The sequence below is a fragment of the Sminthopsis crassicaudata genome, chromosome 6, assembly GCF_048593235.1.
Source record: "Sminthopsis crassicaudata isolate SCR6 chromosome 6, ASM4859323v1, whole genome shotgun sequence".
NCBI lineage: Eukaryota > Metazoa > Chordata > Mammalia > Dasyuromorphia > Dasyuridae > Sminthopsis > Sminthopsis crassicaudata.
The window spans coordinates 114,084,581-114,105,765 of record NC_133622.1 but is presented as its reverse complement, the minus strand read 5'-3'; the positions used below and the strand labels follow the sequence as shown (position 1 = coordinate 114,105,765).

At 36.2% G+C, this 21,185-nt stretch overlaps 1 protein-coding gene across 1 annotated transcript; it reads left to right on the top strand.

Moving 5' to 3' along the window:
* Window positions 1-3,599: 3,599 nt before the first annotated feature.
* On the top strand, window positions 3,600-19,362 carry LOC141545537 (uncharacterized). The gene is made up of 2 exons (XM_074272634.1): window positions 3,600-16,516; window positions 18,510-19,362. The coding sequence occupies exon 1, from the start codon at window positions 4,310-4,312 to the stop codon at window positions 5,390-5,392; it is 1,083 nt and encodes a 360-aa protein (XP_074128735.1). The 5' UTR covers window positions 3,600-4,309; the 3' UTR covers window positions 5,393-16,516; window positions 18,510-19,362.
* The last annotated feature ends 1,823 nt before the right edge of the window (window positions 19,363-21,185 follow it).

The following is a 21,185-nucleotide window of genomic DNA, read 5'->3' as shown; positions in this document are numbered from 1 at the left end:
GAGAAGGAACTGTTCTGAAGCAAATGCATGCCACAGTAAATATTCTTGGGCAGCCATAAGGTAGCATCAGTCCTTGGGGACATATCTATTAATGGGGTGGTGTTTAGAAGATAGATAGTTAAGGAGGGAAGGAATCTAAAAGAAGAGGCAGTTTTGCAGAGTATTAACCAGAACTATAGAACCAGAATTGATAAACAGATTGAGGACTTACTATTAGGCAACGTCCTGGAGGTCTTGGGGGACGTAGCGATGGCAGGTAGCGGCCAGTGTTTAATCTAGTCAGACTCAGGTTAAAAAGTATTTGAAGTCAGTTGAGTTCAATATTACTGTAGACATTCAAGATCAGGTCATGAGCAATTAGCTCATGAAGTTTCAGATAGGGAAAGGCAGAAATTGTTCACCTTTCTTGTGGAACTGTTGCTATGATTACATTTTGCAAACATTAATAAAATTTGTTGATATAATAATATAGCACTTTGTTATTCTTAATAGTTTCAGACATATTGAAAGTGCTATTTCTATTTGATCAGATAAATCTATTGCTATCAAGGTCTAGTATTCTGGTCAGCTCCCCTGGAGAGAATTTGACCTGATTGAATATAGAGATAAACTGATGTCTTCTATTATTAGAACCTCAGACCTTCTAAATTTGTTCCTCTTTCTGGAGCCTCCAGTCTCTCTGACTTGAGAATGATTCTCATTCCCCAGAGATTTAGTCCCTGTGTTGGACAGAAGGCATACAATTTCCAGTAGGACTTGGAACTTCTCAGAACTTCTGAATCTGCATGAGGTCTGACAACATGTTATCTTATTGACTTCCCCATTATATAGTTTGTTTTTTGGGTGCCTTCTGCTTTACATACTGAGGCTCTGACAGGAGGTCATACAAACTCTCTGTGAAATATAATGGTTAAATTCTAAAATAAAATCAGTTAACATAATTAAAAATGTTTCACATTCCATCATTAATTTTTACTTCTTTTGTTGTGCTTGTGTCTCTTGAGTTCCTTTGGTTCTCTTGTGAAGCCATAAAATGATATGAAAATTTTTAGGAGGGGTAAAGATAGATGGTACTGATGGATATTTTGAGGGCCCGAACTTTTTGGAAAGTTTAGTGATTTTTTTTTTTTTTGAAAAGCACTTATTAATTTAATTAAAACTGATAGGAGTAGCTTAGTGGATAAAATTAGCTGGCCTTAGAGTTAGGAAGTGTTATGTCAAGTCCTCCCTTTGACAGATAGTAGCTTGTGTGATTTTGGGTAAGTCATTTAACATATCAGTTGCCAGCTATAGTTGTGTAAAATTGTTAGCTTAGCCCAGAGCTTACTACAGTGATTGACACATGTAGGTAGACATTTAGTAAGTGCTTATTAATGGATTAATAAGCTGCAGAACTGGTACCAATCTGGATTGGGAAAGGAAGTTCTCTATTAGGAACCTCTGATATCAATAAAATCATAATTCTGGTAAAAAGAAACAAAAAAGGTAGATTGAACTTTTAAAGGGTCAAACAAGAGAATATTAGAAAACAGAATTTTAAAAATCTTAATTTGGATAGGTTTTTAAAAAAATAAAAAAATTTTAAAAAGCAACTCAGCAAAATTAATCAATATTGCCAATCATGTCTCAAAATATACATACTATTCAAAACTTATCTACCTGTTCTCACTTCTTCAAAGAGGGAATATACATTTTCTTAACTTTTACTTCTAGACCAAGTTTAGGAATTTTTCTGTATTCACTTTTGGAAAATAGCATTCTATTGATGATTCCAATATTCTTTTAAGTCATTGTGTCTGATATTAAAAACACACACACACACACAATTCTATAAGTATTAGCAATGCAATTTTTTTATCCTTTATTTTATGAGTAAAATGTGATCATTCAGGCATTTTTTACTCTGATAGAATATTGAACTATTCTTCTAGTCAGTAAGCATAATATTACTTAGGCATAACGTGGATATGCTGTAATTTAAGCCCCTTGGATTATTAGTATAAGTTTTTGGAGAAACATGCCTAATCAGGAAAAATGTTGTAATTACATTTGCTTTAAACTCTTAGAATTATTAGTATTAGAATTATACCTTTTGATATCTTTACCAGTATTGGAAGTGATTTTTTTGATGCACATATTAGATTTCTGTAATTGTGCTGCTGTGAAAAGTATCTGTTGTTAGGGGAAAAAAATCAAATTTCTGATTTTTTTCTTTAGCAATTTTTGCTGATAATAAAATGAAAATGTTTGGTTTTAACATAATTATACCAAATATTATATGTGATCTATATATGCTCTCAACTGAGGAGTAGGGAACTAGGAAATAAAAAATATTGCTACCTTTAAAAAATGACCAGCTTTATTGCTGTTATTGGGATTATATCCCAAAGAAATACTAAAGAGCGGAAAGGGACTTGTACGTGCCAAAATGTTTGTGGCAGCTCTTATTGTTGTAGCTAGAAACTGGAAGTTGAATGGATGTCCATCAGTTGGAGAATGGTTGGGTAAATTATGGTATATGAAGGTTATGGAATATTATTGCTCTGTCAGAAATGGAAAATGGCAGGAGGAATACAGAGAGGCTTGGAGAGACTTACATCAACTGTTGCTGAGTGAAATGAGCAGAACCAGAAGATCACTGTACACTTCAACAACAATGCTGTATGAAGATGTATTCTGATGGAAGTGGAAATCTTCAACATAAAGAAGAGCCAACTCACTTCCAGTTGATCAATGATAGACAGAAATAACTACACCCAGAGAAGGAACACTGGGAAGTGAATGTAAATTGTTAGCACTACTGTCTGTCTACCCAGGTTACTTATACCTTTGGAATCTAATACTTAACATGCAACAAGAAAATGGGATTTACACACATATATTGTATCTAGGTTATATTGTAACACATGTAAAATGTATGGGATTGCCTGTCATCGGGGGGAGGGAGTGGAGGGAGGGAGGGGATAATTTGGAAAAATGAATACAAGTTATAATATTATTTAAAAAAAAAAATGACCAGCTTTTTGGACAGAGGTTCATTGCTCTTATAACCAGGCTGGATTATTAAAGGTATAGCTATAAAATAATATAGGGCAGCCAGGTGGCACAGTAGATAGATCACCAATCCTGGAGGACCTCAGACACTTAACACTTCCTAGCTGTGTGACCCTGGGCAAGCCACTTAACTGCAATTGCTTCAGAAAATAATAATACTATCTTTCCTCTGTACCTTTTGATATCTGTCTTACTATAGTAACTCTGATAATATACATACACTGTGGACAAAAAAGAGTTGGTATCCAAGGATTTAATGAATTTTCTTGTTCATTTATTAAATGTCTATTATTAACATATCTAAATGAAAAAAATTTGCCCCAAATCTTTTAATTAACTTTGTATTGCATTCTTTAAAATATATTTTACTTTTAGAAATGTTAGTAGGCTGGGGCAGCAAGGTGGCACAGTGGATAGAGCACCAGCCTTGAATTCAGGAGGACCTGAGTTCAAATGTGATCTCAGACACTTAACACTTCCTAGTTGTGTGACCCTGGGCAAGTCACTTAACCCCAGCCTGGGGGGGGGGGGGGGGGAAAAGAAATGTTAGTAGGCTGTAAGGGCCCTTTAAATGGGCGGACACAGTGCATCGGGAGATTGAGGCCCAGAAGTAATTTCTGTGGATATTAGGACTGCCCTTGGGCGGGATCCTGGCCATATTGAAATAGTTTTGTAATGGGTGACTCTCTCGCTGATTGGCTGTGTGTGTGACCTCACAGGCCCTATATAAGCCCACTGCAGGCAGCAACCGCCCTCTTTAACCTCCTGCTGTTCACCCTGGCTCACCAGCCTGGGTGGCCAAGCCAAGATGGGTAGCCGAAAGAGGTAAGGGTTTTGGTAGTGAACACATGGGTCTTCTGACCAGGTGTTCACTAGGGAACCAACAAGTCAGGGCATCAGTTAAGGCATTATGTGAGTAGGTATAATAAAGGCTTTTAAGATTACACGTAGTTGTTCTTGAGTGCGCTACCGGTTATTAAGCTATAGATTCAAGAGATTGTGGCCAGAGACCTTTGAAGGCCTCAGAGGAGGCGAGCCGGGTAGAGCTCACACTGCAAAGGACAGTGGTCAAAGGTACTCTGGTGGGTCTAGGACAGACTAGTAATTGTAACTGCCAGGAGAGCACGTTACAAATGGCGCCCAACGTGGTGGACGCATCAGGAATTATCAGGTTTTGAAAATATTTAATATTCAGAATTAAGATTCTGAAAGATCCGGTAGAAACGCCACTTAAGAGGGAAGACAGAGAAGCAATATGGACCCAGGTAAATCTGGGATCAGGCTCAAGGACACAGCTGAACATAATGCTTATTATATAAAGAGGTTAAAGAGCCAGATGGAAGATCTTTTAACAAAGATCACCACTGAAGAACAGCAGGAAGCTTGTAATCAAGCTCCACAAAGGCTATCCCCACACCCAGTAAATAGAGCTAGGAGAGGGAGCAACCTAGAGCTAGTGCGTATGTATGACAGCATAGAGTATAAAATGCCACAGCAAGAGTTGCTGGAATTGCAGGTTAAACTACAGATTGAGCTAGAGAAAGAAGAAAAAGCTAGGTTACTACAGATAGAACAGGAAGAGTTCAAACCAGTGGCTGAAACTAAAGAAGGAAATAAACGAATCACATGGACTTCAGTTGTAGAAATTCTTCTTAGCGTTTTGTTGGTTTACCTCCTGCATTGTTGTTTTAAGGAATTTATTGATTACTCTTTCATTGAGAAGAAGTTTAGTTCTTTTTATGTGCAAAGCTCAGGTTTGATTTTAAATCAGCCTTTGGGGAATTTTCCAATTCTTCTTCCCTCTGCCTCACCTTCTTGGGCCAAGGGAGAAGGGGGAGGAGGAAAAGGAAGGGCGATAATATCATCAGCACTGCCCATTAATCCATTTAAAACTCCTGTGTCTTCATTTCAAAGGACAGGAGTAGGCTTTATGCCCCAAGGCAAAAAGGAATTGTGGGGTATTGAGTATAATCAGAAAAGTTTTGAAAATACAGTTCAGTTAATTTCTAAGAAACCTTACAGGGATAAGATCTTGCAGTTAGAGAGAGTGGAATTTTATACTTGTAAAACTGCTAGGATCGTCTTTGGAGAGTTGGAACTCCTCTTTTCTTACCTCGTGGATTTTCCACTTCCACAGGTGAGCTTGATTTCCCAACCCCCTACGGGTACTTATAAAACAGTGTTTATGTCTAGAATGGGTTGGAAAATTGCTATTTTAATCACTAGAATAAATAGACAGTGTGTGATCTTTGACCCAGGAGGAAAAGTAATATCAGATTTATTGATTCACACTCCTGGAGTACAATTCGGTATCAGAAACTCAAACTTTGATTTTTAGGCAAAAGAATTCAGGGATATAGCCGAGTGTTCTAGTAAAGTCATTACTGCACAGACTATCCCCAAGATCTTCTCTTCTAAACAAGAGAAGGGAATTTTGGGATATGTGATTGCTTAGAATTTTTAAATTTTGATTTTACATTTTTAAACATTTTTGATTTTACATCTTCAAAGTATTTTGATTTTACATTTTAAAGTTATTTTGGTTTTATATTTTTAATCTATTTCGGTTTTACACTTTTAAATTATTTTGGTTTTACATTTTTAAATTCTTTGCATTTTACCTTAGCAATGCACTTCGGGCATACACAGAAAGTGCAGCTAAGTGACAGACTGACTTTTGTCTGACTTGTTAATCTTTTTGACAACAACTTTGTTTCCACTGTCATGTGGAAAGGCCTGGATGGCATTTGGAAAGGCCCAAGTTGGGCCCCGGGGACATTCCTTCCTAGGTGCAGATCCAGCAGCAGAGTTCATCCCCACCAGAGACATTTGTAACCTGGGGATCCAAGAGAAGGACCAGACAACAGTCCAGAGAGACCAGCCAGATGTCCACAGCCCTTCAGACGCTGATGGCAGCGATGCCCCTCCTGACCGTGACCAGAGACAGCAGACACGGTTCCAGTGTTGCAGCTGAGATGGACAGTTTTGGGTGATACGCAATATAAAGACTGTAAATGGGCAATGGGCCTGCTTGCTTCTCCCGTGGCCACTTGCCATATGGTGGCCTGGGAAGAGGCTTTGCCCTATGCTTTCTATTGAAGGACTATGCTTTTAAATTAGTGGGTGAAAAACCAACACACCCACCTGCCATTGTTATTGAGACAATGTTACTGGACATGACTTTGCTTATGTGCACCTGTGAAACTAGAATTGTTCTAGAATTGTGAAAAGTGCAATAGTGAATTGTGATAAGCTAGAATTGTTCTAGAATTGTGACAAGTGCAATTGAGAATTGTGATAAGCTAGAATTGTTCTAGAATTGTGACAAGTGCAATTGAGAATTGTGATAAGCTAGAATTGTTCTAGGAGTGTGAAAAGTGCAACAGAAAATTGTAAGAAACTAGAATTGGTCTAGAACTGTGATAAATGTAACTAGAATTGTGGCAACCTACCTACTGATATTTGTTAACTAGAATTGTGATGTTTTACCTTGTTGACTTCCCACCTCAGTGTTGACATCCTACCTCATTGGCATCCAATCTCTTTGGCCTATTATCTCGAGTATGACTTTGATGAATGGGTTGAACATTTGGGCCACTGTTGAGCCTGGTTCTCATTGTCATACTTCTGTTTACTGATCTGCTGCTTTGTACCTCCTTGGGCATAACACTGTCATCTCATGGACCAAGTGAACTATAGCTGGTGCTAAAAGTTTAGCTTGGTGAGATGTGCGGTTCCCGCAAAACAAGAGAAAGGGAATTGTAAGGGCCCTTTAAATGGGCGGACACAGTGCATCGGGAGATTGAGGCCCAGAAGTAATTTCTGTGGATATTAGGACTGCCCTTGGGCGGGATCCTGGCCATATTGAAATAGTTTTGTAATGGGTGACTCTCTCGCTGATTGGCTGTGTGTGTGACCTCACAGGCCCTATATAAGCCCACTGCAGGCAGCAACCGCCCTCTTTAACCTCCTGCTGTTCACCCTGGCTCACCAGCCTGGGTGGCCAAGCCAAGATGGGTAGCCGAAAGAGGTAAGGGTTTTGGTAGTGAACACATGGGTCTTCTGACCAGGTGTTCACTAGGGAACCAACAAGTCAGGGCATCAGTTAAGGCATTATGTGAGTAGGTATAATAAAGGCTTTTAAGATTACACGTAGTTGTTCTTGAGTGCGCTACCGGTTATTAAGCTATAGATTCAAGAGATTGTGGCCAGAGACCTTTGAAGGCCTCAGAGGAGGCGAGCCGGGTAGAGCTCACACTGCAAAGGACAGTGGTCAAAGGTACTCTGGTGGGTCTAGGACAGACTAGTAATTGTAACTGCCAGGAGAGCACGTTACAGTAGGCTATTGAACTAACGGCAGAGCTAACTCATAATAGGGATAGAATTTTGTCTTATTGACAATTCAAATGCTTCAGGGGCCTCAAGTGTTAATATTCAATATCTAACAATATAAACATGATCATCCTAGGTAATGTTTTTTCAAATTTATTTATACAAATATATACAAAATACATAATAATATTTGACTAGTTTTAAAGCTTGTTAACATACTTCACATATTTCATGGGAGCCTTATCACAAATCTATGAGGTAGATACTTTTGGCATTATTATCCTCATTTTACAGGTGAGGAAACTGAATCTTTTTGTTTGTTTGTTAGTTTTTATTTTGCTGAGGCATATGGGGTTAAGTGACTTGCTCAGGGTCACATGGCTAGGAAGTTAAGTGTTTGAGGTCAAATTTGAACTCAGGTCCTCTTGACTTCAGGGCTGGTACCCTATCCACTGCGCCGTCTAGCTGTGCCAGGAAACTGAATCTTAAAGAGATGAAGTGACTTTCTCACAATCATAGAATGTACCAGAAAGGAACTCTAGTTTTCCTGATTCTAGCTCTAGTAGTTCTACCTTCCGACACCTGAATTTGGAATATCTTTTTTAATCTCCTTTTTATGAGATAATATTTGCAAAGTACTAGGCCCATGATATGTACTTAAATGTATGGTCCCTTTATCTTTTCCTCCCTCTTGTGTTATGTGTACGGGCTTTTATAGGCAATAAGCATGAACATGATAATATTTTAAATCTAATTATAAAGCAAATTTTTTTTTTATCTTACAGAGAAATAATGGTCTATATTTACATTTGGCTCTCTTCATTTTGTTTTGATTAACTAGCACTATTCAGGACAACAAAGAAAATAGTAAGAAATTCTTGCAGCTTTTAGAAGTGCTCCTGGTATCATCAAATAATGGAGAGAGTTGTAAATATTATTGGAGGCACTATTTGCAGAGAAGCCTTGTTGGGTTCTGCAGGGAACCCTGAACCTCAGTTGCTGAGTCCAACTTTAAAGTAGCTTGCCTTAAAGAAAATATACTGTAGTAACTTTTGACTTAAAAGGAACAAAAAAATTATGTGTTTTATTGCAAGTCTAAATCCTATATCTATAAAAGAGTGGCTTTTTAAAATTATAGCTTTTTATTTACAAAACATATGCATGAGTAATTTTTCAACATTGACCCTTCTGTTCCAACTTTTCCACTCCTTTCCCCCACCCCCTCCCCTAGATGGCAATTTTAGTCCAATGCATGTTAAAATATGTTAAAGTATATCTTAAATACAATATACATATACATATTTATAATTATTTTGCTGCTCAAGAAAGATGGGATCTAGAAAGAAGGTAAAAAAAACATGAGAAGGAAAACAAAAATGCAAGCAAACAATAAGAAAAAATGGAAATGCTATATTGTGGTCCATACTCATTTCCCATAGTTCTCTCTTTGGGTGTGGCTGATTCTCTTCATTACTGAACAATTAGAACTGGTTTGGATCATCTCATTGTTAAAGAAAGCCACATCCATCTGAATTGATCATTATATAGTATAGTTGTTGAAGTGTATAATGATCTCCTGGTTCTGCTCATTTCACTCAGCATCAGTTCATGTAAGTCTCTCCAAGCCTTTCTGAAATCATCCTGCCGGGCATTTTTTACAGAACAATAATATTCTATAATATTCATATACCACAATTTATTCAGCCATTCTCCAATTGATGGGCATCCACGTAGTTTCCAGTTTCTAGCCACTACAAGGAGGGCTGCCACAAACATTTTTGCACATACGGGTCTCTTTCCCATGTTTAAGATCTCTTAGGGATATAAGCCCTGCAGTAGCACTGCTGGATCAAAGGGTATGCATAGTTTGATAACTTTTTGAGCATAGTTCCAAATTGCTCTCCAGAATGATTGTATCCATTTACAATTAAGAGTGGCTTTTTTTTTTTGTTTGCCAATGAAAATAAAAAGTGAAATGTTGCAGAAAAAAAGGGACTATATTCAACCCCCCTAATTTGCTTTTTGACAAAGGAGTGATGTATCACTCAGCTAAACAAGTTGAAATGAGTAGATTTGCAAATGTGTATTTTTTTTTACATTCTAGAATCTAATTAGAAACAAGAGTGTTGAATGAATTAATTATTTTTTCTCTTTTTTCTCCTATCCCCCTCTCCCATACCCATCCACTCAAGAAAGATAACATTTATAAAACCTTTTTTTTTTTTTTTTTTACTATTAAGCAATTTTATCAGTGAAATTTAAAAACTTTAAATATCTTTGTTAGAGAGACAGAGAGACAAAGAGGCAGACAGAGATAAAGTAAATGCATTAGGGTAGAGGTCTTTCAGCTCTAAATTTCTTTGATTCTTTTGCTATCTTTTCATCATTATGGAACACAAAAACAATTCGATTAGTTTTAAAAATGCTTCTTTATGAGAAGCATTTTTCTTTACTAGCTTAAAAAAATGCATTAAATAAAATTAAAATCAAACCAAACCAAATGTCACTCTATTGGAAATACTGGTTTAGCTCACAGTGTGGCACATAGATACATAAATAGATTATCAGTGTATCATGATCTTTTCAGAAAATTATTATAGTAATATTGGTTAATATGATTAAAGTACTTTTATTTCAGACTTTTTTTTTTTTAATACAGGGATACTTTTAAATAATAGTTTTCTCTTTCAAGAAAAAAGTTGTAAAAACCTAAAAGCAAACCATCTAAATATGTAGAAAAGACCCCAAACAAATTAAGCTGAAAAAAGTTCTAAAAATAAATTATTCATGTTCAATTTTTGTGAAACTTCTCAGTCATAATGGAAAAGTTTATTTTTTTAATATCATGAATTCAGTTATAAAATTGTAGGATTTAAAAAGAAAAACAACTTTTTTTAAAATAATTTTTTTATTATATATATATATTTTTATAATATTATCCCTTGTATTCATTTTTCCAAATTATTCCCCCCTCCCTCTATTCCCTCCCCCCGATGACAGGCAATCCCATACATTTTACATGTGTTACAATATAGTCTAGGTACAATACATGTGTGTGAATATCATTTTCTTGTTGCACAATAAACATTAGATTCCAAAGGTACATGTAACCTGGGCAGACAGATATTAGTGCTAACAATTTACATTCACTTCCCAGTGTTTTTTCTCTGGGTGTAGCTACCTCTGTCCATCATTGATCAACTGGAAGTGAGTTGGTTAAGAAAAACAGCTTTTAAGAAATAAGAGGTAAGGTGAGAAATCATTCTATTTGTCAGCCAAAGGAGAATCATGAAAAATTTTACTCTTGTTAAATGATACTGAATACTAAAAAAAAAAAAAAAAAAATCCCCTTTTATAGATGTGATGAACTGAAAACCAGTAGAAAAGCATTTGGTATTTTTGTAAATTATCTTAAATTAATAAGCATTTATTTTCTCTTTCATTTTCATCATTTACCACTGATGGAAAAACTAATTCTTATAATAAATAGGCATAACCATTAAAACAAATTCTCACATTGGCCACGCCAAGAAATCTATATCTCCTTCTCCATCTTTTATCCATCTCCTTTCTGGCAAAAAGTGGGTAAAGTAGGTTACCCACTTTATCTAATTTATCAATGGGCCTCTGAAAGCCCTAGTTGGTCATTAATTTGGTCAGAATTCTTAACTCTTTGAACATTGTAAGTTTTTTACAAAGTGATAAGCTTTATAATAGAATGTATCCTACTTGCCATTATGGGTGTTTGAGGAAACTGCAAAGCAAACCATTTCTATTTAGTTACTCCTTTGAAGAAAATTAATTTTAAATATAGATGGTCAATGAAATAGTTAAAATTGGGAATACATTTGTTAAATGGGGGAAAATGTTGGAATTTGAGTCAAAAGATGCAATTTGAATTAGTTTTAATACTTATTGACTATGTGTCTATGAACAAATCATGTGACTTCTCAAGAGTTTTATTAGTCTCACTTTTAAAAAAATGAGAGGGGCTATAAGTCCTTTCATTAACTTTTTCACAAACTTTCTTTCATAGAAGAATTTTTGTGAGGAAAGGTTTGTGAATTTTGTGGTGTTCTGTACTTGCGATTTATTGATATTCAAATTAGTAGCTTTTAGTATTAATGGTATTGAGAGAATAGAGTGGACTCAGGTTGCTTGTACTTATGTTTTGGTTTTTGGTAATTGCATTCTCTTAATTTCTTATAACAGATATAGATTTCTGGTTTTAGTTCACTGGTTTCATTGATTCATAACTCTTTTAAATTTTATGCTGTGTAGGACAGTAGTGACCACTAAAATAATCAGAAATCTGAGTATAAGTGCAGGAAAAAAGTTTATTTTTTCTCATGAGAAAGGGTACACATTCTCTGACATCATGGTTTGAAACACACACACACACACACACACACACACACACACACACACACACACACACACACACACATCTCAGGCAAGAGGTAGTCCCTTTTTTTAATTCTCTAACAGGAGCTCCCCTCCTCAACCCCCTGGCTTCTTTCCCCATTAGCTGGGGTTTCTAAAATGCAGTTTCTAAAAAAGTGAGACAAGAAAGCTTGAGATTTTCCTCTTCCTCCCCTTACCACTCTTTCCCCCCCCCCATGTCCTTGTGAATTTCAATTTTTTTTGTTTCATTTTTCCAATTTAATTTTTATAACTGTGGAAAACAAATAAATGCCCATCCATTTCTCACAATACTTTCTGTATCCTGTGGTAATGCTTAAAAATAATTCTCTAATAGGGTAGATATACTCTTTTGTCTCTTTTTTTCAGCTCCAGAAAGCATTTATTTAAATGGCATTATTGGTAGCTTATTGATGGCTTGCATTGTACTACTCTTGTCATTTTCCCTACATTTGTTTAAAAAGATCTGTAAAAGTCCACAGAAATTATTAAAGTTTTTTATTGATGACAAGCAAGTCAAAGAGTGAATGAGTAGACAACTAATGGTTAAAAAATAAAAGGGGGATAAATTACGCTAAAACAGCTTGACAAGTGGAAGATTATGAAACCACTAAGTACTAAATTTTCTTTTTTTTTTTTTCTAAATGGATCATTATGATGGCAGTGGGGAATACATTGTTCAGAAATTTGAAGAAAATATAGAGTTTTGATGAGGTCTGACTCAGGACAGAGTTGTTTTCAGCTCAATAGAGATATCAGGTCCAGATCTCCAGCTAAATAAGACCACTTAACTGCCCTGAACTTGTCCTGTCTTTGTCAGGAGAATTTCAGGGCTCACCCCAAAGGTCAAGAAGGACAGTTTCAAGGAGAATAGTTTCAGGGTTCCCCCATCAGTTTTGCTAAGTAGAAAGACCCCTCAACAAGATTAGGGTTCCCCTGGTTTGGTGTCCTGAGTTTGGCAAAAGAATATGCACATTCCGTCTCCAAGTTAAGAGGCAAAGATTTATTACCCTGCTCATAAGTGGGCTAAAGTTCCAAAGGAGTTTTAGTAAAGAAGCAGAAATAAGAAGATAATTACTTGAAAGAGAAAAGAAAGAGAAGCAAAGATTAGGTTGATATTTAATATTATGGTTTAGAAATTGTGGAGTGATGGGGGGGTAGTTCCTGTTATTGATTCCTACAGTTTACAGACCAACAGAATTAATATTAAATTACTCCTATTGGCCAGCATTGTTTATAATACTTTCAAGACCAGGTAGCCTTAGGGTTTCTCAAACTTCATCAATCACTAGATCATGTGTTTCATTTACATGCAGAATCAGAATATATTAGATAGCTATTCATAGAATATCTTAGATTCCGCACCTCATATTGATGAACATTTTCAAAAGAGTCAATTAATATCTAGAGATGTGAAGTTGAGGAGGGGAGTACTTGAGAAGCTCCTTGGAGGAGAGATTCTCCTTGAACCCTGCCTCTGTGAGACCCACCCCAGGGAATCAAGATAAAGTGATTTATCTTGATGGGACTATTTGAAGTAATCTCATTTAGCTGGATCTAGATTTCTATAGACCCCTATTGTTGGCTCAAAACCATTCCAGTAAGTGGTATCATCTAGGCCTGGGGGCAGTGACAGCATTGAGGGAATCTCATTTGGTTGAAACTTCTCAGATTTCTTTATAAAAACCGCAATTTAGACTCATTTCTTTGCAGAGTACCTAACATGCCAAGGAACTTCTTTCACCCTGGCATAGCAGCAACTTCTGCCCCCTGAAATGATATTCTCTTTTAGTGTTACCCTCTCTTTATTTTTCTCACCTATTTCCCTAACAAGGGAATTCTCTGCTAGAAACTTTACTTCTCTGTCCGGACCTTGCCACCAAGGAATTCAGTCTTTCTATTCATGCATAGCAAAGGTTGACTTCCCAATGACAATAATAAACTTCTTTTACCAGTCTAGCTTTTTGGGTTTGTAAGTTCCTTTATGAAGGACCTCTGTGCCACCAGAAAGGGGGTCCTAAGGGAATCTAGGGGAGCCAAACTTCTTCATTTGGTTCCCTGAACCCCAAACCTCCCAGTAATGTCATCATTTAACTCCCTGACCACGAGGAACCCTACCTACCCTCATCATTTTGGTTCCCTGACCAGGAACCCCAAAATCTATACCTCATCATTTTGGTTCCTTAAACGGGAATCTGAAATCTACACCTCATCAAAATGATTTGAACTATAACCATTAAAAATGGATTTACATTTCTAAAAATTAATTTTCTTTTTTTCTTTTTTTTTCATTTTTTTTCCTTATGCAGTACAAATCCTGGAAACATGAAAAACTGTGATACCTTTGTGCTATATTTTAAAACTCCAGACAAGAAATTAATTTTGTAGGTATTGTGAAATGTCTGGAGAAACATCTAGATGATATTCTAGATTTCTTGGCCATAAACCTTTGTGCTTCTAATTTTTAAAAATAATAAAATAAATAAAAATAAATCTACTCAACTATTAAGATACTAATGACTTTTTGTTTAGTTGCTGAAAAAGGGTATGGCCAAGCCACCTTGTTAATAGAGTGAAGGAATTTTGTTTCTCAATGAATGCTTCTTTCAGTAATAAAAGTCTGGAGAAAAAAGGCTAGTGGAGGGTTAGGGAAGGTTAAACATTTCCTTAAATACTTTCTTTTCATCTTCCTTTGTACAGAGGGCTATATTTGTTTTTTTTTTTTTTTTTTTAAACATCTCCACTTTCCAATTTTAAAGTAAATTTTCATGCATGCAATACTGGTTGCAAGGAAAACTATTTTAGCTACTAAATTTTGCTAAGGTAAACTTACTTTCATTTAAAGACTGAAACATAAAATAAAATGTGTATATTTAGAAAAACATTAGGAGATTGCAGTTTTGAGTTATTAGTTCATGTAATAGAGTTGGAGGCTGATCTCATCTTATTTCATAGATGAAGATACTGATTCATAGCAAGATTGAAATTGTAATGCCGGAGAAACTGAGATAGAGATTAGAGAATATTTAATAATTTATTTAAAAGGGAGAGAGGGGACCAAAGGAATCCATGGTTTGGTCCCAGGGCTGAATGAGACTATTGTCTCCAAGAATCCAGCAAACAATGTGAGTTCTCCATGACATATATACACAGGGCTCAGATTCAGGGGGTAGACTGAGACAGGGGTGGAGTCAAGGTGCTGAGAGTGGGAATGGGACTCTGACAGGGTGGAGTGAGCCTCTGAAGAGGGGGATGACATAATAGGGAGAGGCACTCCAGAGATGGGGAGAAACATCTTGATAAGATGGTATCTGATATTCTCTTAGCTTGGGATGGGGAGAGGCATTCTGATATTCTAAAACATAAGATCTTTTATCTTTATCAAATATTCTGATTAAGAAAGAGGGGTGGTTTTGTAGGACTGAGCAGACAATTATAAGCAGAACAATTAGGAAAACTGAGTCAGGACTGGGTCAGAATAATTAGGGAAACTTGAGTCAAAACAATAAAAGAGAACTGTGGCATAACAAAATGAATTAGATAAAGATCTTGTGGTAACAAGTAGTATATATAATTGCTTTCAGAATTCATTAGAACTACAGATCTTGTGCTCTTTCAATAGCTAAGAGCCAATAAATGTAATGTTCTCTGGTTCGGTTTTCTTGGGGTCTCTGGAAGCAGCCTTCCTTTCAATTCAGTAATCACCACAAGAGTAGCCAGGGGTTAAAATCCAAATCCTTTATTATCTCTTTCAAAGTCTTGTCTCTTTTCCTGGGATGCAGTTAGCTTTCTTAAAGGCCTTCTGGAGTCTTGGTTTCAATGGAGAAACTGAAGAAGGAGAGCCTGCCACCAAGGTGGTGTGAGATGGGATGAATGAATCTGAGTCCAAGCCCTTGTGCCAGCCTCTAGTGTGCTTGTCTTCTCTAGCTCTGTCTCTCTAGCTCTAAATGAATCTAGCTGAGGCTCCCAGTTTATATGCTCTACACTGAGTATAAACCAATCATTATATCACTAGGAAACCATTATTTGTTGTAAGATTATATCAATCATACTAAATTTAGAGAACTATTAAGCACCATGCTAAACTAGCCAACCATTGTCATAAGACAATTCCACTTAGTACCTTATAAGAATCCTTATTTCAAGTTAAGAGTTCTGGTCCATAACAAATAAACACATTAAAAATCTATTATAAATCAGGCTCTTTGCTAAGTACTAGAGATATACATTCTAAGGGAGAAAAACAGGATGCTGAAAGATTGAGGCATAGAGCCAGGATGAAGTATGATGTATATGGGGTTGAGACCAAATAGTGCAGGTGGTAAGAAATGAAGTTAGGTGGAAGATTCTCACTGCAAGTGCCAAGAACTAGATCTCAATAAGTCTTATTAGGCTAGCCAAATTTATTTCAATATTCATGTAACTGAGTGAAGACCTCTTGTGGGAGTATGGCTTTGAGACTGCAATAATAAGTTGAGCTATAGCTAAAAAGTTGCAGGTGTTGGATTATCTTGAATGAACATTTCCCTTCTTGTTTCCCCCTTAATTAGTATTTAAGCACTTCTTTTAAAGACAATGATACCTTTGGGAATTCAGATAACAGAATTCTCTTGTCCAAGAATATCTGCTTGTATAGCAGTTCTCTAGGGAAATTTAAATTAAGACTTTGTTATTTACTAATATTCTTTTGTTTCTAGGATAGATGTCTGTATTTGGAGAGTAAGCCTGGATTCTCCCACACAATGGGAGAAAAGGCCAGAGGTGGATGGGGCTTCTGGTCTACTTAATCTTGTGTTTTGCAGTTTGTGCACTCCTCTCCTGACACCTTGTCTGTTGGGAGTTGCCCTTTCTTGTGAAATCATAATAAATCCTTTTTTGTCTTTTTTTTTTTTTTTTTTTTTTTTTTAACCTCGAGAGTCTCTGATTTTAATTTAGGTGAGGGTTACTGTCCCACATTTTGCGGGATCATTTTGGGATATTTCCTGTTTAAGAGGGTTCTCTCTCAGACTGAATCCTTGGGCAGGTGCCCTTCAGCAAGTTCTCCATTGTGGTCCTTGGACTTGACTCAGGAACTCCCACTCGGATCTGATAAACTCCTGAGAAAATACTTGATAGACATCAGAGAAAGCAAAAAGGGAAGTAGGTTAGCAAAGATAGAGGATTAATTTGGCCCAGGAAATAAGCCAGCTGAGAAAAGTTTGAAATCAGTCAGGTAAGGAACAACCCAGGTAGGGTAAGATTGGGTGAGTCCTTCATTCTTTTTTTTTTTTTTTTTTTTTTTTTTTGCCAAGAACTAGTGAGACACTTCAGCGACTAGGATTGGGATTTTTGAGAATTTGAGGCTCTCATTTCCCTTTGACATTGGAAAAATTCTAAATAGTCTAGTCCTTGAGGATCTCCATTTTCTTTCAGGAAAATGAAGTGAGTTCTCTATGAAAAGGATAAGATTTTTTTTTTTTTTTTTTACCTTGAGAGTCTGATTAATTTGGATGAGGGTCACTGTCCTACACAGTTCACAAAACTTCTTAGTTTGTCTTGCATCAATTAAGTAAAAAAATTTAAGTCCAAAATTTAATATCCTAGATTAATAATTGCTGACTTTTTTTTAAACAAAAAAAGAAAATTTTTTTACAAAATAGAAATATCTATGTCTTTTACTATTGAATAGATATTTTTAATAGACAGGTAGGTAGGTGGTAAAGAGGAAAGAAGACTGGGCCAGGAATCAGGTAGGCCTGAGATTAAATCTAACCTCAGATGGTTATTACCAGTGTGTCCTGGATAAGTTATTTAACCCAGATTTTGTAATGCCAGAGAAACTGTGGCAAGATAGAGATTAGAGAGTTTTTAATATTTTATTTGAAAGTGAGAGATTTACTGGGACCAAATGGATTCATGGTGTGGTCCCAGGGCTGAATGAGACTATCTTCTCCAAGAATCCAGCAGCCAGTGTGAGTTTTCAATGACAAATATATGCATGTAGCTCCAAGCTGCCAGGAAATAGACCCAGGCAGGGGCAGAGTCAGAGCTGGAAAGGACTATCAATCCAATTCAGGGGAAGGCACTACACATTCTGATAAGTAGGGAAGGTCTGGGGTCATGATGTCTAAGATAGAAGGTCTTTCTCCTTATCTGAATCATGATGATTGAGAGGGAGTAGTGGTGTTGCAGGACTGAGCAGAACAATTAGGAACTGAGGCAGCCCAAGGCAGGACACTTTAGGGAAACTGAGTCAGGACAAAGGGAACTGTGGCACAACAATTTGACTTAGAAAAAGGAGTCTTTCTAATTTTAGACCTGGCACTCTATCCATTATACCACCTTACTGCCCTTTTCATCTATAATGTAAGGGAGTTATACAAGAGAGTCTCTAATGTTCTTCTTAACTATGCAATTCTATTATTATTTTGGTCTTTTCTATGAGAAAAGATGTGTTCTGTTAAAAGTTTCAGTTTTACATGATCACATTTGTTACTCACTATATTTTAATCTTTCTGAATTTGTTCTCTTTGTCTCAGTCTCTATCTCTTTGTTCCTCTCCTTTTTTAATATCTTTCTCTTTCCCTCTCTCATTTCAGTCTCCCCTTCCTTTTCGCCTTCCTTTCCCCCCCCACTTGGTCTTCAAAAAAGAGTTACATAAGATGATAATTTGAGGGGGGTGGTAATATTGAGTGAAACCTTTATAAGGATGGGATATCTAGACATACAGTAAGTGATCAATGAAAGAGGAAGTAAGGTGATCTTTAATGGATAAGAAGAAATAGGACCAAGAGTACAAGTAAAAAGATGAATTTTGACAAGGAGCAAAGTAATTTCCTACTTTTAAGATGTGAACTAAGAAAAGAAAGAGGAATGATAAATAAATGATTTGACTTTGTAGTGGCCAGAAACTGGAAATTGAGTGGATGCCCGTCAATTGGAGAATTGCTGAGAAAATTTTGGTATATGAATATTATGGAATATTGTTCTGTAAGAAATGACCAGCAGGATGATTTCAGAAAGTCCTGGAGAGACTTACATGAACTGATGCTGAGTGAAATGAGCAGGACTAGGAGATCATTATATACTTCAACAACAATACTGTATGATGATCAATTTCTGATGGACGAGGCCCTTTCCAACAATGAGATGAACCAAATCAGTTCCAATAGAGCAGTAATGAAACCAGCTACACCCAATGAAAGAACTCTGGGAGATGACTATGAACCATTACATAGAATTCCCAATCCATCTATTTTTGTCCACCTGCATTTTTGATTTTTTTCACAGGTTAATTGTGCATTATTTCAAAGTCCGATTCTTTTTGTATAGCAAAGCAACTATTTGGACATGTATACATGTTGTATTTAATTTATACTTTAACATATTTAACATGTATTGGTCAACCTGCCATCTGGGGGAGGGGGAGGGAGAAAGGAGGGGAAAAATTGGAACCAAAGGTTTGGCAGTTGTCAATGCTGAAAAATTACCCATGCATATATCTGGTAAATGAAAAGCCATAATAAAAAATAAATATTAAAAAAAAAAGAAATAAAAAAGAATGCTATAAAAAATGATTTGAGATATGAAACTGGGAAGAAGGGGAAGCTTGTGATAAATTTTGTAGGTAAAGGAGGAAGCTAGCTTCTTTGATGAAAGTGGCAGGAGTTAGGAAAGGTTTCAGAAGAGGAAATGTGAAAGAGATAGTCAGAAGCCTGATAGTCAACTAAAGCAAGCTAGAGATTAGAGAGTATTAAATACAGAATTTATTAAATGGAGAGATTTACTGGGACCAATGGATCCATGGTTGGTCCCAGGGCTGAATGAGACTATTGGCTCAAAGAATCCAGCCCGGAATGTCAAAATGCAAGACTCTTTTATAGGGTAACAAGAACAATGACATAATGGGGGAAGTACCTGGATGGGGCTGACCTAATGGGGGGAGGCACCTAGGATGACATAATAGGAGGTACTGGAGAGACTCCTGATATTCTAATGATGTCTAAAATAGATAAAGACCTTTATCCCATCAAACATTAAGAGGGAATAAGTATAGCCTAAGGTCTATGATATAAAACCTTTATAACCTTTATCTTAACATTAAAAGGGAGTGGTTATAACCAGAGGCAGAGTAACTGAATAGGACAATTAAGGAAACTGGGTCAGGACTTTAAAAGAGAACCACTGTGGCACAACTACAAAAGGAAAGAAGAACAAATGAAAATCTAGTTGATGTTGGATGATACCATTTTGTAGAGATCCTGCCAGCAGGGGTATTCAGATTACCTCAATGGTTCACCAGGAATTGAGGAGGAGAAAAAAACTAAATAGTTGGAGCAATCCAAGTTAGTGTTTGGATGCAGTCTTAAGATGAATATCTTAAGGTAATACTGTGGATGGAGTACCAGTAGGAAGTCTGGAGGACCTGAGTTCAAATTTGTCCTCAGACATTTAACACTTCCTAGCGGTGAGATTCTGGGCAAGTCACTATTAACCCCAATTGCCTCAGGGGAAAAAAACAAAAACTAGATTAATATTTTGGATGTATGTTGTAGAAGGGATTCCAGTTTGAAAAAAGGTTGAATTAGATGATCTTTTGGTTCCTTTCAGATTTAGGGTTCTTTATGATTTCTCTTTCTTAGTATGGAGAAATCCTTTCCATCCTTAGGTATTCCCTGTATTACTTTATTAACTATTTAAGAATGTCAGAGTTTAGTTATAATTCAGACAGTCTCCCCTTTCAAAGAAAAGAGCCTAGGGTCTGAAAAGAAATTAAAAATTTACAGGAGTCTGTCAGTCAACTATGAAACTTAGATAGAGTCTGATCATTAGGTTATTTTACTATATCTGTCCCATTTTCTTCAATTAGTTATCTTTTAACACAACTATCCCTGCATCTATGGGGTTGTTCTATAAAGATATTAGAGCAACAGTTAAATAAAAGACAATACTTTAAATGGATTATAGACAGATAATGGAATACTTTACTATCATTAGTTTAGTAACATTATAAGGTGAGATTGCTGGCTAGCATCTTACATTGTATGCCAAGGTGATTATATAATTTAGGCATAAAGGGGAATACCATACCATAAACAAATTAGGAGAGGAAGGACTCGTTTACCTGTTAGATATATGGTTAAGGGAAGAATTTAGGATCAAACAAGATATAGAGAGTATCATACATGTTAAGTGGATAATTTTGATGATATATAATTTCTACACAAACAAAACTAATGCAACCAAAACTAGAAGGAAAGCAGAAAACTGGGAAAAAATTTTACAGCAAGTATCTCTGCTAAAAGTCTTATTTCTCAAGTATATAGATACTAGAATGATCAAATTTGTAAGAGTAAGAGTTATATCCCAATTGATCAATGGTTAAAGAATATGAATTG